The sequence below is a fragment of the Pleurodeles waltl genome, chromosome 3_1 (assembly GCF_031143425.1).
Source record: "Pleurodeles waltl isolate 20211129_DDA chromosome 3_1, aPleWal1.hap1.20221129, whole genome shotgun sequence".
Classification (NCBI taxonomy): domain Eukaryota; kingdom Metazoa; phylum Chordata; class Amphibia; order Caudata; family Salamandridae; genus Pleurodeles; species Pleurodeles waltl.
This window is the reverse complement of record NC_090440.1, coordinates 320,803,571-320,821,661: the sequence shown is the minus strand read 5'-3', so window position 1 is coordinate 320,821,661 and position 18,091 is coordinate 320,803,571. Positions and strand designations below refer to the sequence as shown.

Below are 18,091 nucleotides of genomic sequence, written 5' to 3'. Positions count from 1 at the left end.
ATAACGACGAGGGCAGCGATACATGGCCTTCAATTCAAATGGACCCCGACCTGCCTTAAATATTTAGGAACGTTCATTAACAGAGGTCTAGAACATATGGTCAGGGACAACATAGACCCCCTTATATCTAAAATGAAACAAGACTTTGCCAAATGGTCCCTACTAGGCCTGTCCATGTGGGGCAGGATACAGGCGGTCAGAATGGTCACCTTACCACGCTTCACATACGTGTTAGGCATGCTTCCCCTACAGATACCTCTTTCCTCACTCCGATTAATAGACGCATCCATAAGGGCCTTCGTCTGGGGCTCCTCACGCCCAAGACTGAAACCTGCAATAATACTGGCACGACGGCTCTACGGAGGATTAGGACTACCCTCAGTAGAACAATACTCTCTGGCCCTACAACTCTCACAGCTAATATATACGCTTCCGGATATAGCCGATCCACCGCAATGGGTGATCACAGAGAAACTCCTATATGAACAGTATACGGAGATGGGAGGAACATACGCCAACCACGTTCCCTTAACTAACCCCATCCTCAAGGCTACAAACACAGCGTGGTGCAGAGCCCATCGACTACTAGGAGTACACCCCTCCCTGCATACTCAGGCTCCCATAGCAGGGAATAAAAGCATTAAAATAGGAGGGACTATTCTCAGATGGCCCCAATGGTCCGAGGCAGGTATCCACAATATATCTCACATAATAGATGGAGATAGCTTCCGCACATTCGCCTCCCTCCAGGAAGAATTCGGTATCCAAAGTAACCAGGAGTGGCGATATCTACAGCTCAAACACTGTATGCGGAGAACATTAGGAACCCCCCCGTGGATGCTCAAAACCTCACCCATCGTCACCTATCTTCAGAAATGGGGCCGACAAAAAGGCGTCTTGGCTGGCCTCTATGCCGAATTAACTAACCACCTTTACTCTCAGCCTTTACTTGAACGACTAGGCTTAAAGTGGCAGGACATACTAGAGATAACCTACACGGACGAAGAATGGCCAGACATACTAGAAGCCCTCGACAGGGGCGTACGTGAAGCACGCCTGACATTTTGCCTATTTAAAATCCTTCAGGGATGGTACTGGACCCCCGTTAAACTCTTCAGGGCAGGGTTGATACCTCACGCGAACTGTTGGAGATGCACAGAGCCATATTGCGACCAACTTCATATTTTATGCCACTGCCCCACGGTACAGTCACTATGGGACGCGGTACGCCTCGCCTTATCGGACTTCATACAGATACCAAAACCGACCCCACCAGCATTTATCATTCTACATGACATTCGCCTGTATCCCTCCCTATCGCGGGCACATAAACGATTAATCCACACGGCGCTAGCCACGGCCAAAATATGCATACTCCGGCACTGGAGATCTAGCATTGCCCCCACACCCATGGAATGGATGACGGCCATGTATCAAACGGCTACCCGTGAACGAGTGATTTATAACCTACAGGACCAAGCAGAACAATTTGAGGAGGTCTGGCGCCCATTCTTGAAGAGACCATGAAGCGGCTGATGGATGACCAACGGATGATCAATGTTCAATGATCAATGATTAGGGAATATTAATTACCAATCACCCTCTGAGAATCCTAGACTCCGGAAACACATTTAATCTCCTACTGCCCCCTCTCTCTCTCCCTAGCTACGCTATCCTCTCTTCTCTCTCTCTTTTTTCTCTCTCTCTATCAATCCACAGGCCTCTAATTTTGTCACATGCCCGAGACCCTGAACTACCCAACATAGTAATACAAGTCGCTTCCTAACATAAACAAGGACTGAGAAATCAACTCATATAAGACGTAGACACTCTCTAACCGACCTTACCATATCTATCATACATACTATCTACCCCTAGATAATAACTTGCTACAGACGGAGAAGTACAGAACGATCTACTCTTAGGCCTGAACAAGCTAGTCTCAGGATACAAAGACCCCCTGCCTACCTCGAGTCTCTTCATTCTACATTCCCCGCGATTACCCTTCCTCTTTCTCCCTCTTTCTTTCCCTTCTCTCCCCCTCCCCATTTCATATGACTATTTCGTCTCTCCCCTATACCAAGACCAACCCCTCCTACACAACCCTATCCTCGCTCCCCCTCCCCTTACCACCCCCCCACCTGTTTTCCACTCTTCTTCAAAATAAGGGTACACAACTCAACTATGCAACTGGAAATTTTTACTTACCTGACAGTACATGTATATATGCTTACAATGGAAATAATTGTGGTAAACGAACAAAAACAATGTTTTGAAAGCTAAACAGTTTGTTTATATGCTGTATGTACCGCCTTATATATTCTTAATAAAACTTTTGAAACTTAAAAAAAAAAAAAAAAAAAATATGTGGTGGGGAAATTAAGTAAAATCATAAGACCTCATCTCTCCAAAGCACTTCTGTCACTTGTATTTTATTTGTTTTATAGCACCTCTCATACTGTGTAGGGTGTCCGGGCACTTTACACGGAGGCTACAAGGTGTAGAATTCACATGTCATCCATACTGGTAAGCATTTTCTGAGAGTGCTTGGTCTGGAGAAGCACAGTCAGGATTCAGAACAAAACACAGTGGTTAACGTTGACTTTTATAATAAAAATGTATTTCTATATAAGCAAACCTTTTTTTAGCAGCATAAGGATAATGGAAGATTGCGAAAAAAACATATCTTTCTAACCTATACCATGCAGTTTGCATGCAGCTCTTTGATGACAGTTGATAGTTCACTGTGCTAGATTATGATTGTAATTTATGAACTGCACAATAACAAAAGAAACACTGTGACAAACGCAGTTTCCCACTGAACACTGCACATATAATTATGTTCTGTAAACTGCACAGTACAAGTTCCTTTGCAGCAGCCATATTAAGTATCTACGCTACCTTAGACGAGTCAAAACTGCCCCTAAACAAAACTTCCATTTCTCTCCAGCAGATACATTAATCACTAGAGTTATTTTGACGCTTTTATTTTTGCCTGAAAGATGGATGTACAAGGAACTTTGCAGTGCTTTTAAAAGTGCTGCACAAATGAAGTAAGAAATATAAAAATACGAATGTGTTTCTGTCGAGAGGCTCTAGCTGGATAAGTGCCTTCGTGCTGGACCAGGCCTGCGGACTCTGTGGGAATGTGTCACGGACCTGTGGTGGGGGCGTTTTGGGCAGTCCGTGAACCACAGTTTGGGAACCACTGTGGTAGAAAACATGGGGTGAGGCTCGAAGAGACCTCGTTCAGGTAGCGTAGTCTGTCAGTCACTTAGTCCAAGGAAGCCAGGGGATGGTGTATCTGGCCAGGGCAGGGAAAACCAAGACCTAAAACTGGGATGAAAAGCAGCTAGTGACTACGTGAATTAGTTGACATCTGACTTGAACTCTATGATCCATGAAAACCGACTATTGTCCAGTGAATGTTTGAAGACAACCAGTCATCAGACCTTTAAACCTAATATGCACAAAACAAAGGGCAGCGTCCCCAACAGTGCCATTATCAATGAGCCGTTACCGTCGAATTTCACATCTGCATCCCAATGAGCTTCACATCAGAACCATTGAAGCATTGCTTCAGTGGGTTAAAGACAAATTAAAGCAAGAAATGGTCAGCAAGTAAAGCCAATATCTTATGGTGCATAAATCAACATGAAATCAAGAAAGGCTCACTTCACTTCCTCCAAGCTCAGCATCATTAATATGAGGCACCGCAGAAGTATTTCAAATCACAAGGCTTTATGAATTATTTATCATGTGCCTAGCTATCTAGACTGAAAAATTCATCAGGCAGTACAAGCGATCACACGCTGGGTACCTATAGGTAGCTCGCACTCAGAATGTTTTACTATTTGCTCGTTCCATCTATAGATTTACAGATCACGTTGACTCTGCTGAGGTCATTTTTAATATTTGCTTATTTCATTTTCTGGCCTGATTAACTTGAAGAGTTATTTTACTTCATAGTTTTTTTTTTTTTTAAATCAACCATACCGCTTTCCTTTTAATTGTAATCCTTTACAGTCGGAACCAAAAGTTCATTCTTGGAGAAAACATCCTAATATACCTAAAACTGTTTGTAAATGTGTTAGAACTATTCAATGATACATTCGCGCGGGCTTGCATATAACAATATATTATATTATGTCATGTAATGTTATAAAGTTAAATTAATAGGTGGTATAGAGCAGAACCAAAACCATGTGTGCTATTCCTTTTCACAACACACAAGTTGGATGGAAGAATTTACTATTCACCAACGATTCAGCCAGCTGAAGACTCCAAATCCCCAGCTTCGTAAAAATATTTGAGAATAAATAGTGGCAAAGCCAATAGGTCTGGGTATATTACGCTAAAGTATGCATCATTAGTACATTACAGCACGACATGTAGGAGGCAGCCAGCAGGAGTGAGCAGAAAGTGTTGTTTCTTTCATGCAGCATTTCGCTATCATTCGCTATGATCTCTGTGACACGAGCAGGTTAGCAAATAGTTATTTTTGTACCGTCAACATTAAAAAGCTATATGTTATTTGGTATAGCTATACATGACATCAGTGAACATTTCCAATTGAATAACTGTTGTCCAATTTGGAATAAAAACATTATAATTAAAGATCCTCCTCCTGCCACTGTCTACATCCGGCCCTGTTTATCATAATTCATACCATTCTGTTACTTTAATATTTGGGCACTTCTAGTTAAATCAATAGTGAACAAAACCTGCACCTTAGAGCTGATCCAAATAAGAATGACTCTATAGGTTGTGGAGCAGTAGTAATGAAAGTCCAAAACTGGCATTGGTGATCCAAAGCACCTGAGCAAGGTCCATCTATACCTTGTGGCGTCTGCATCTTTGCTAGTGTCTGCAAAGAGGCGAGGGAAATTAGAGTTATAAACTGCAGCTTCCAGCTTCCTTCGATGACGAGGACGTGGACACTGATCATGGTCACAAGCACTGGAGAACCCAGAGGGCTTTTCGACTACTAAGTGATACTTAGCTTCATGCACGTCTTTTCCAGTGTTTCAAGAGAGCTAAGGCGTGTCCAAGTAGTGATGTAAGGTAATCTGCTTTACACGGCAACAACCCTTCAGATGAACTTTGTATGTGACCGAGAAGAGAACCCAAGTTACTGGAACAATGACTGTTGGCAGGGACTTTCTCCAACATCCCCACTGAATAGAAGAAACTATTTCCAAGATAATCCACAGACTGTGGCAACCCTTGGATCCAAGCGAATAACTCCCTAATCCCTGCAGGAACACAATAGACATTGCTTAGCTCTAGGTCGGCCTTTGCTGTATTATATTTGTAAAGACATAGATGGATACATTTTGAAGATAGAGTGTAAGACCTTCTTCATATTTACTTTACATTTTACTGTCTCGTGAAACATGAATACTTGGGAACCAGAGTATAGATGTATTGTATTGTAATTGCATTTACATAGCACTTACTACCCCTGACGTGTATGTAGCACTGGTCACAAAATATTCCTCACAATTTGTGACCAGCACTTTTGTGACCAGAGTAATAATTTGTGAACCAGCCGTTCTAAATTACTGATGATTACCAACCGTTGCAGATTCCTATAGGGTTGCAATTCGACCTACCTCATGAATATTAATGAGGTAAATCATAAATTGTGACCCACTAAGAATTGCAGCCATCACAGGGGTGGTGGCCTGCTGAGGTCAGCAGACCACTATGCCTGTGATTGCTTTTAAATAAAGCAATTTTTAGAAAATATAACCAGTTTTCTTTAAAGGAAAACAAGATGAGTTATGAAAGAAAGAAAACTGAAAGTTTTATTTTTTAATAGTAGGCAGTGGTCCATGTGACCACTGACTACTTTTAAAAATGTTTTTGTCAACATGCGAACCAGTTAACCTCTCCTTTGAGTAATTAATAAAAGATTAATGTTTTTCAAATGGAATTAATTAGCAAAATATTAATACTTACCAGTGTTAACCAGTATTTGGAAGAGATGTCCCTTCCATATTCCAAATCTTAATTTGTGGTTTGTACATACAGAGAAGCCTTTTTGCAGTTGTAAACAGCCTGATTCTGTGAATCTGAACTTTTGCAAACAAAAACATGCTAAATACATTAAGTCTATAGATTCTCCTAAGTATTGAGGGCTGCCTTGCTCTCACTACATCATTATAGAGATGAGTTAATACCTCAGTAGTTAAAGGTGACACCTCACTCTAAAGGGAATCTGGTTTGATATAACGTTGTCCACCCCTTGACCAATTTACACGAAACCTGGAAGAGATGACGGACCAAATCTGCTCCAGGCTAGTCAAATGATTCAAATGTTAAAAAAGGTGGTTCCAAAGCCTGTCGGTTTTGAATTTAAAATAGGTACCACAGTTGCAAACATTAGTTATGCAGAAGTCCTTAATAAATAGCTGAAACTCCACTAAATGTTAGTTGGGAAGTATAGAACCAACCTTAAGGTATTATCTTAATTTGTAAATTTACTGTATTTTAATTAGGTTTTATGGAATTTCAAGAATTACAAACCCTGCCAGCCTTAACTCCACTTTAACTTCCGTTTTTGAACATAAGTGTTATATAAACAATGAGAGGTACCAACCAACTATCACACACAAAGAAAGTCCATTACTTATCCTGCCACACAAAGTTATACATTAAATGAAGGCCAAACACCTTCTGAATCAACACCCTAGTAATTTACACAGCATACAGAATAGCATTTTAGCTTTATCAATAGAGTATCGGTCAAAACTAATGCATAGTTGTATATGCCGAAGTATTTAATGTATCCTCTCTCTGCCTTAATACAAACTATATAGAATAGGTGTGTAGGAAGTGTTTCATAACAATGAGAAACCAGCAAGTCTCTGAATGTGTGCCTTCGCTCTAGTGCAGTGTTATCTATCAATTCCAATGTGTTAGATCCTAGCCCAGTGGTTCCCAACCTTTTGATTTCTGTGGACCCCCGCTTTGACATTAATGGAACACAGGGACCCCCAATGAATCATCATTGGAATCTAGGGACCCCTGCCTGAGTCATTACTAGAAGCTGGGGACCTAATTTGTCAATATTTGTTAATATTTTTTAATTTTCTAGGCTCTCGCGGACCCCCTGAGAAGGCTTCGCGGACCCCCAGGGGTCCCCGGACCACAGGTTGGGAACCACTGTCCTAGCCAATCAAATCAGGCACCGATGAGCTTTGGAGCCCTATGGTAATTTCTCTTCAGTCCTTTCCGTTACTGTGGCCCAGGAAGATTAATAAACTTATTTTAAATTTGAGCACAATGTCCTTACTGTTTTTTATGTGTTCTCTGAGCAATGGTCAGCAATTTCGATTTAGATATTTTTTTGCAAATTCTCTTCTGTTCCTCGATTGGGGTTAGATTGGCTTAAGTTTACGGTCAGCAGTAACCCTCATTTCATTTATTGTTTATAAAGGTCTTGTGGACACAATAGAGCATGTTGGTGCTGAGGATTAATGAATACAGAAAACAGACAGAATCCGTAGAACCGCTACGTTTTAAGGATCGTCCTAAATGTAAGACGTTTCTGCATAACTCAAAGGTGAAAAGACGTTTGTTCCACATATTTGGACCCCGGTGCCTAAACGACGCTCACCCAGCTGGCCAAGATTAGATTGCAGAGACCTGGCTGAAGTATTCCTGGGGAATCTGGCTATAAGGTCCTATGCCTCATGCAGAGGACCTTACACTGAACCTTTTATCTGAGGGGAAATCGGAGTAGTTTCTTCCAGGAGTCGCAACAGAGACACATCTCCTGACAGTAAAGAACTGAATACGCTACAACTTGGCTAAAGCAGCCTCCTGAAGACCAAAGTACATACTGTTATCTCAGCCTGGATAAGAGTGCAAAAAAGCAGGTACAACTCTGGTGCGATGTTCTTTAAGCAAAAATGGAGACCTTTTTTCTGATCAATTTTAATTTACGAGCACAAGAAAAATACATTGAATTAATCCATTTGAAGGTTACGTTCTCATAAAAAATAACACCCAGAGATTTTACCTTGTCAGCAGTAGTGGGAATACCAAACTGAGCGGACCAGATAGATTTATGCCAACAACCTCTTTTGCCTACCAGCTGCAGCTCTGTGTTATTGCTGCTGAGCTTAAAACAATTCTAGTTGTTTTACCCATGAATGCTCAAGAAACATGTCACTAAGCTTAGTCAGTGAGCCACAGCTCACCTGGTGAAGGTGTACAATGAGCTGCACATGGTCCTATGATTGCACATGGACCTATGATTGTACAAAGCAGCCATAGAATATTATAGGCTGAGCTACTTGAAGGACCTAAATATTTAACATAATAGGTGATAGTGACAAACCCTGAGCGACCCCACATCTCACCTTCAAACTCTTGGATCACGAAGAAGGAAAACCAGGTGGCCTTTGTACCAAATATACTTATTTACGTAAGTCGGGCTCCGTGGATGGAAAGGTCTACACTATTGAACAAAGCAAACAGATCTAATAAGAATATGCGGGCAACATCCCTAATCTATTATATGTCTCATGTCCTTCAAAGGCAGAGCTAAGCCAATTTTGTTGCCTCTGCCAGGGCATCAGCCCACCTAGCAGGGATGTAAGCTCACGAAGGCCCTGAATAACTCAAAAGTGGCGCAGTGGGGTGCTGTGCCAAAAATAGCAGAGCTGCGCTGTGCCACTTTCCAAACGCAGGGATGTGCCATATTTACAGGAATATGGTCGAAAACTGCGTTTCCCCCTGCACCAGCACTAAATTAAGCTGCCTGCCCCAACGCAGGCATCCTTGCACCATAATGCAAGGGTGTCTGCATTGAAGCAATAGATTGTTTATGTGCAAGAAGGTATCCCTTCCTGCACATAGACAATTTATTATGCAGCACATGTTCGAAGTACCAAACGTCAATTCGGAATGATTGTTTATGTACAGGATGGGACATTTTCCTGCACATAAACCATCATCCATGGCATTTTGCTTGTTCTATGTGTGCTGCAGAATATGGAGCAGTGGATAGTTCCACCAGAATATCACCCTGGCGCTAGGGGCTCTTAAATCTGCCCTAAGTGTTGGAGTGGAGATTCAGAGTTGTTTCAGAACAATCAACTCCGACAGTTGCTTAAATTTGGTCGTAAGATAATGGGCCTTTAATTTCCAGCAATCTTTGTCAAGGTTGGCTTTTTTGGAATGACATTTCCTCCTTTCCATTGGAGTGAGAGAGAGCCAGAGGTTAGAGCGAAACTGAAAACTGAGTAAGCCATGCCACACTGGCAGGAGAAAGTGATTGAAAAACTGACTCACAGCAGATATTATCTGGCGAACCAGATTTAAAATAAATTAAAAACTTGAAGACCTTCTCTTGTGATGTGGGCATCACACAAAAGGTAGAGGAAACTGAAGGCGTACCACTGCAGATGGCAGTGCCAGAGACATTTAAGAGATTTTTAATGCAACTCATTAATTTTAGAAACAAAAACATGGGCAAAGGTATTTCAAAACTCCTGAGACAGTAGAATCAGTGTATTTCAACAAGAGGTTGCACGAATGAATTGATAACCCTGAGTAATTGCTGTGAGGAGTTTTTGGCTTACAGAATCGGAGGTAAAAGATTTTTACTGTGAGCAGGGCTTTTCATAGGAATCGGTTGTATTGTATAACCGGATGTCCTCCAAGTAATGCTAGCATCAGTTTTGCTAACGTTTGCGAGTAAGGGACTGTACATTTTTTCTAAATCTTCAATTAACCAAGGCTGGCCTAGATGCTTAGCTGTTCTCTGGGCAGTCTCCTGAAACAGCGTATGTAGTCTATAGGTCCTTATTAATAATAGTTATTGTCTGCTATATGTCAATGTCCTGCAGGTTCAGAAGAAGTCCCTTCACCTACCTATTATTTGATTAGTATTATAGTTTGCCGAGGCTGTACCTGCCTAAGCTGTGCTCCTGTCTTCAACCTGTACACTGACTAGCACTGTGATAATAAACTGAATATGATAATGATCAGTATAAATCAGAGGCCCAATTTCAGTTATTAAATCCAACATAAATGGGGTGAAGACTGATGGGTTTCCTTACAGGTTGGCAGAGAGGGCACTCCAACGCAAACGAGGTGGAGAGCCCAGTCTGCCAAACTATTCTACACCTGCTCTATTTAAAGTTGGGAAAAGCATCATGGTTCCACTGGCGGCAAGCTCATTGACGATACCTTTGGGAATCATTAGACTATCCCTCCAAATTAGGGTGGGCATTCTCACATACTATGTTTCCCATTCAGCACTGCCAGGTAAAGCCAGGCAGTCCCAAAAACCACCCCCACACTCTAGGAGAAAAATCTCACAGTGTCTGGGTTGTTAGTTTTCTGTTTTTCAAATTCAAACTTGAAAGCAAATGTTTTCTGAACGCTGCATGAAACATGGCAGCTTACAATGCCTTCAGAGGAGCAAGAGTGAAAGCACAGTGATCTCTGTCTGGAAGGTGAAGATTTCTTAATCAGGCTGGGAGCCTGCCATAGCTCTAAATAACCCTCAAAGTTCAGAGGGTGACTCTTCATGTGTGTGGGGCCTAAGCCTAACTGACCTAATTCCAAACAAAATCCCCAGCCAGTGCATTAGATTGATCATCAGTCTGTAGATTGAAATCCCCAGACACTATGGCCCTCATTATGACTTTGGTGGTCTATTTGTTAGACCGCCAAAGTCACGCCTGCCACATGACCGCCAATGTTGGCGGTCTCCAGACCACCATATTATGGCTGCTGGCTGCTCTCCGCCACTATCTAGCGGGCAAGCCACCAGCAGCCATACTGGCAGTCGGTGGTCTAGTGGAGTTTGCTCCGTCGCCACTGCCACTTCACCACAACACTGCCCGCTGTATTACAACATTGTAGATGACGTGGCGGTGTTGTGTTAGTGGGGCACTGGCGGCAGAGCAAGCACCATGGACCCCGTTCCTTCCCAGACGACCACCAGGTAAGGTGATCGACTGACAGGGGTGGGGGGTGTTGAGTGTTGTGTGCATGAATGGGTGTGTGTGTGTGTGTGTGAATGGAGGGGTATTGTGGGTGTTGTGTGTGTTTGTGTGTGTGCAAGTGTCTGTGTGCTTGTGTGAATGCGTGTATGCAGGGGGTGGGGGGAGTATGTGTGTGTGTATGCGAGGGGTGGAGAGTGTGTCATTGCCATGTGTGCATTTGTGTGTGAAGGAGTGAGCATGGATGTGTGCGTGGATGCAAATGTGGTGTGTGCATGCGTGGATGGGTGAGCGGGGGTTCAGAACGGGAATCGAAGGATGGGGAGTACAGAACGGGGATTGAGGGGTGGGGAGTACAGAACAGGGATCGAGGGGATGGGGATGTCACTGCTTGGGGGGTGGGGGCTTCTGATGGAGTTGGGGTGGGGGGACATCTACATGGGCGGTTGGGGAGTCCTGTTGTGATGACAGGAATTAGTATTCCTGTCATCAGTATCCTTACCACCAGGGATTGCACAGCAGGGCTGCCGCCGTGGAATCCCTAGCGATAAGGATACTCAAAATACCGTGAGTGGTGTTAGGTGGACTACCGGGTTGATAGTGGTCAACTTTCGGCCAGGAAGTTCCGCCCCCTGGAGCTAAAGGTAGTGAACTGGCTGCGATGCAGCCAGTTTGCTAGCGATATCATAATTTGGCCGTCCTGCACCACCATGCTGTCGGCGGTCTGGCCGCCACCGTTGGCATGGCAGGGCAGGACCACTAGGGTCATAATGACCCCCTATATCTTTTGCAGCATTAAGATCAAACTAACGATTCACATCATAGAGCTGATCCACTGTCTTCCCACATGAGTCTTTGTGTCTGTAACCCAAAAACCAATGTGAGAGTGGAATCAGCAGAGATGTTGCACCAGCAGCCAAATAGTTCAGCACAGGTGTCCCAGTAGCGCAGGAAGAAGGAGTGCGGGGCCAATGGTGGAGGAGCATCGCCCCCGCCAGCTGCAAATCCTTTAACAATGAAAGGATAATTATATATAAACTATGTTTATTATCCTTTAGTTGTTAAAGGGGCGGGCCATTGGGGGTGACAGGGACAAGGAGAGTGCACTGTGCACTCCCCTCAGCGCGCATGTGTGTTTGGCCAGCCAAAGACACATGCTTAGTGTGCTCTCCAGCCCGGCACTGTGTTGCCGAGCTGGGGAGAGCAGGCTCAGGCTCCCAGTCTGCCTGGGAGTGCCCTGGCTGGGCATTCCCAGCCAATCCTAAGGCTGCTCTGAGCAGCGCCAGAATTGGCCACAGGGCAGGTTGGGAGCCTGTGCCTGTGAGGAGACGGAGGAGTGGCGTGCAGTGCGGCCTGGAGGTAAGTTTTTTAAAATGTTATTATTTTTTTTAACACCTTCTACTGCTCCCCCTGACGCCGCCTCACCCACTATAACCACCACGAGCCACGACTGGCAGGGGCTGCTGCATATGGAGTTAAGATGAGGAAATAAATATGCAGAGGCCTTTAATTATTATTACGGAAACATTAATTGTGTGTTAAGTTATAACTTGTCTTGTACAGGCAACTTTGACAGCACGTTAATTTTTTTAAACTTAAGAGCTGTGCCCGCTATTCCTTTCTCCTATTGCATCTAAGGGTATTTTATAAATTTAACTAGTTGCCCTTTTACTAGGATTCAAATGACAGGCGCAGCCCACAGTATTCCAGAGATTTTCTAACACATTCGAAATAAAGATGTGGGTCCTCTCCAAAGTAAAGTAAACACATGATATCTTTAAAAATAAATATAACCAGCATGAAAAATACAATCAGGGCATTTAAGTCAGGTGGTGTCGCTGGTCAGCACCCCCACTCTAAAAATTGGTCCAGCACTAGTGAGGTGTCCCAGCTTGTGTCTTGAATAATTAAGGTAATCTCTGAATATACCTGCACTCTCAAGAGGACCTGACTAATCTTTACAGAGTAGGCTCCAAGGACCCTCCAAGTGTTCATGAAACCGGGGCTCCGTGGGAAGCAGCAAGTCCCAACAACAGACATATAACAGGTAATGTATGTCGCAATGGTGTGCCATGGAAGAATCAGCATTGATCTCAGCAAACAATAGGAATCCAAGTGAAACAGGTGAAGAGCCACAATCAGCTTTCAGGCAACTTTGCGTTAATCTAACCCATGAAGCAGAGGAATATTAGAGCTCTTACAATAAACTCACAGGGAGACAATGGTAGATGTATAGTTGATAGTTCAGAGTCTGAATGTTAAGGAAGGTTTAGTAGTTTACTTATTGTGTAATATCTAGGAGTTAACTAAATAGTTTGTGTTTTCCGCTGGCCAGCATCCCCTGCAGACTGTATAGCTTTAGCACGTGTCTCTGCTAAGTACATGTGTCTGCAGGGAATGCTGGTTAATTGACACATTACAAGATCTGATGTTTACGACCATCAGATCTAAATATTAGGTACCACGGGTCCATACACCAGTATCATCACTCTAAAAGACTACAATGTGAAATGACACCCACTGGGTACCACCTTTGGAGAGTGTGCATCAGGTTTGCTTTTTTATTTTATTTTATTTTTTAAAACAATATTGTATCATTCCTGCAAAATAAGCTTACCTAAGCTGCTGCTTATGTATCACAGTGGCTTCAAATCTTGCAATCTTAAATGGATACTATTTCATATTATGTTCCCTCTAATCATTTGAAATGCTCTTTTCTCCCTAGAAAACTTGGATGAAATGATAGCAAAGCAGACAAAGGACAAACTCGGTAAAAGCTTAACGTATTCCAAAAATGAACTTCAAGCAGGTAGGACTCCCAATATTTCCTTACATGCTCAGAATCAATTCCGTGATTTAAGCTTCCAGTGCCCTACAGGAAGTTCTTTGCAGTATCTGATAAGCTCTTTGTTGCTAGACCTACTCAAAATATGAGAAGGAGCAGTAGAGACCACACTCAGACATGTTAGGAGGGAGATACAGCTACATTTTAAGGCAGTGAAGCTTCTTATTACTTTTCATCCAATAATTCAGACTCAAAGCCTGAGAAGGAGAATGCAAGGTTCCAACATTATATGTTGTTTGCTGCCACAGGACAAAATGAACCACCCTTCAACATTGAAGAGGAGAAATAGCTTTTAACTTAACACTAGATTTTCAAAACCGAAACATAAATATTGCAATAAAACATCAAACCATCTTTATTGTCTTAATTTCTGATTTGTACGGTATCTGAAGTACCACCCTTCTGGGGGCAAAATCCTATTGCACTGGCACAAATAGGTGTGAGTCACTGAAAGGGTCAAAAGAGAAGGATTATGAAAAGGAAAACATACTTTAAGAAGACCTGGAATAAACTACAATTCACACAAACAATGCTGCAGTAAACCGTAGGACAGTAAAACTCATAAACATAAACCTGTTACAAAAGAGAGTCAGCATGACTAGTAGTTAGCCAGAGGAACCTCGTGTGTATGAATAAAGAACGTTTAAGCCCTGTAGGAGGCTGGCATGGTTTGTAGTGGGTACCTAAGGTAGTTACACCTTATGCCAGGTCAAGTTATCTCTTATTAGTGAAATGTAGGCAGTGTCTAAAAGCCAGGCTCTCTGGGGGTAGCTGCAGCTGAGCAGCCAGGGCTAATCTAGGAGACATGCAATATCACTGTAGTCACACAGTACTCACACACAAAAGAAAATACTCAGTGTTACAAAAATAAAGGTACTTTATTTTGGTGACACAAATGCCAAAAATACCATAGAGACTATACTCCATTAGGAGGTAAATAATACACAAATTATATATACTAGTATGCAGAAATAGCTGTAAAAACAGTTAGAAAACAGTGTAAATAGTGAAAATCACAATAGTTAGAAATGGGCCTTGGGGAACACAAACAATGTACTAAGAAAGTGGAATTCGAATGTCGGTTTCCCACCTAGGAAAGTGTAGTGTGTAGAGGGGTGCTGGGAGTATTAGAAAACACCAAAGGTAAATAATAGAACTCACCCCAGAGCCCAGTAAAGCAGGAGTAAATCATAGTAACTTTCCTAGAACACACAAGAAGAAGAGAAAGAAAGAAGATTATGCAAGAACCAGAAGAGACTGCAAGGCATCAACCAGGACCTCAAGACCTGTGGAAGAATGGGACCAAGTCCAAGAAGCAAGGAAGAGTCCAGGGAGAACAGGAGCCCCTGCTAACCCGGATGAAGGTGCAAAAGAAGAGCCACCGGTGAAGGACAACAGTCAGTACTTCACCCAATAAGATAGATGCGGGTTCCTGGTTGGTGCAGATGTTCCACGCCGGATGGAAGATTGCAGTCTAGTTTGCGTCATTGGATTCTGCCAGCTAGCCTTGGCACACACAAAGCTTGTGGTTAGCAGAAAATGGTGCTGCCCGGAATTAGAAGGGACCTGGTGGACTCTACCCAGGAGGGGGATTCAGGTGGGGCTCTCAGCAACTCAGAGAGCCCTCAGAAGACCAGGCAGCACACACAGGAGTCCCACAGCACTGGGACAAAGGAGGTGCAAAAGGAGGCCCAGGCACACTAGAACAAAGGGTCCCATGCTGCCAGAGAACCACTCAGGAAGCTGTGCCTCACAGGATGGAATGCTGGGGGCCGGAGCTGCACGGTGCTTTAAGAACTTTGTGGAAGGATGCCAACAGGCCTTGACAACTTGAAAACTTTCAGTGTACGGGGGTACTGTCTTGGTGGGGAGGCAAGGTCTTAACTCCACCAAAGTTGGAAAGTAGGACGTCAGGACCATCGGGACCACTTCAGTCCACCATCCGTGATGCTGGATCTATGCAACTTGTCAGGAGAGGGGACCCACGCCACCAGTCATCGATGCAGAGAGGTGACTGCTGAAGCAGAGGAGTGACTCCTTCACTCTGAGGGAGACTGCTTCATTCTTCTGGTGCATGCTGAAGACAGACTGTCCTCTGAGGATGCACGACCTGGAAACAGTTGCAGTTGCTGGCAGGAGCTGAAGATACAATGTTGCAGAAGTCGTCTCTTTTTCTTTGTTGCAGTTTGTAGAGTTCCTGTAGGGTCCAGATGCAGTTTCTTCAGTGAGAATGTGAAGTAAAGGATGCAAAGGATTCCTGATGGAGTCTTGCAATCTGAATCTGAAGAACCACCCAAGAGACAAACCCTAAATAGCTCTGAAAGGGGGGTTGGTCAGCTACACAGTTAAGCACATATCAGGGGAGGGCTCTGATCTCATATGCTGGCACTGGCCACTCAGATGCTCCCAGAGATCCCTGCCAACTTGGAATCCAAGATGGCAAAACCCAGGGACCCTCTGCAGGAGCTCTGAGTACCACCCATGGGGTGGTGATGGAAAGGGAGTGGTCACTCGCCTTTCCTTTGTTCAGTTTCATGCCAGAGCAGGGACTGAGGGTCCCTGAACCGGTGTAGACTGGATTATGCAAGGAGGGTGTTGTAAATGCCCCTTTTTGCAGGGTCATCCTGAGTCTTTTTGTCTTCTTCCCATTTTTTTTTCTGACCTGTTTTTGTTGGCTTTAGGACTCTGGGCACTTTACCACTGCTAACCAGTGCTAAAGTGCATATGCTCTCTGTGTAAAGTGTACTGTTGATTGGTTTATCCATGATTGGCATATTTGATTTACTGGTAAGTCCCTAGTGAAGTGCACTAGAGGTGCCCAGGGCCTGTAAATCAAATGCTACTAGTGAGCCTGCAGCACTGGTTGTGCAACCCACATTAGAAGCCCTGTAAACATGGCTCAGACCTGCCACTGTAGTGTCTGTGTGTGCAGTTTTAAACTGCCAATTCGACTTGGCAAGTGTACCCACTTGCCAGGCCTTACCCTTCCTTTTTACTACATGTAAGGTACCCCTAAGGTAGGCCCTAGGTAGCCCTATGGGCAGGGTGCAGTGTATGATTAAGGTAGGACATATACTAGTGTGTTTTATATGTCCTAACAGTGAAATACTGTGTAAGGCATATCTCTCTCATAGGTTAACATAGGGGCTGCCTTTAAATATCCTTAAAGCGCAGATCCCCTTTGAGAGCAGATACAAATTTGGAGTTTAGGGTCTCTGAACTCACAATTTAAAAATACATCTTTTAGTGAAGTTGGTTTTTAAATTGTCTGTTTGAAAATGTCACTTTTAGAAAGTAGGCATTTTTTTGCTTAAACCATTCTGTGACTCTGCCTGTTTGTGGATTGTCTGTCTGGGTCAGTTTGACAGTTGGGCTGTTTTGCACCTCTCTAGACAGTGACACAAAAGAGGGCGGGGTGTAGCCTGCATATCCTGATGAGCCATCTGAGCTAGAGAGGAGGGAGGAGTGGTCATTCACACCTGAAAGGACTGTGCCTGCCCTCACACAATGCAGTCTCTGACCCCATGCGTCTGGGACCTGGCCTGGACAAGGAAGGATCTTGCAAACACTTGAGACTTTGCTTTGAAGTTTGCCAACTTCAAAGGCAGAACTGGGTATAAGAAGAAGACCCCAAACCCCAGACTTTTAGAATATTTCTGGAATCAAGAGGAACCTCTGCAAGGGGAAGAGCTGGAGAGCTGAAGGAGGAGTACTGTCCCTTTGCTGTACTGCTTTGCTGGACTGGCCTGCAGTTGCTGCTTCTGCCTGAAAAGAGTGCAAAGGGTGAACTTTGCTGTGTGTCCTGCTTGAGAAAATTCTCCAAGGGCTTGGAGTAGAGCTTCCATCCTGTTGGAAGTCTCAGGGACACCAAAGACTTCAGTTTCCTCGACCTGCAGCACTGGGAACTGTGTGTTTTGTGCTGTTCAAGAGGAGAAACCACCTGCTGATGCCACACAGAGTTGCATTGCCCCGCTCCGCACCGCGACCCTGGTCTCCCCAACACCATCATCGAACGACTTCAGTGAGCCGCTACTCGCACAGCGACCTGTGGGCCCCGCACTCTGGCATCACCTGCTTACACCGCAGCCTGGGCATCCCCGACAATGCCGCTCCTGGTGACACTAGCGCCGCTTCCTGCACCGTGGCCTGTGGACACCGCTCTTGGGGTACACGAAGCACCATCCCGTCCCACACCGCAGCCCCGGTCTACCGACGCCAGCACCATCGACTTCTGTGTCGTTATCAGGCATCCTGCCTGCACCGATGCTTGTGGACACCG

General features: G+C 44.1%; 1 protein-coding gene across 1 annotated transcript in view; it reads left to right on the top strand.

Annotated features, from left to right (window-relative positions):
* SCG3 (secretogranin III) overlaps positions 1–18,091 on the top strand; it is a 202,789-nt gene that overhangs the window by 142,082 nt on the left and 42,616 nt on the right. The window contains exon 9 of the mRNA XM_069222474.1: positions 13,693–13,776. Coding sequence (XP_069078575.1) covers positions 13,693–13,776 — 84 coding nt within the window. The remainder of the gene's footprint in view (positions 1–13,692; positions 13,777–18,091) is intronic.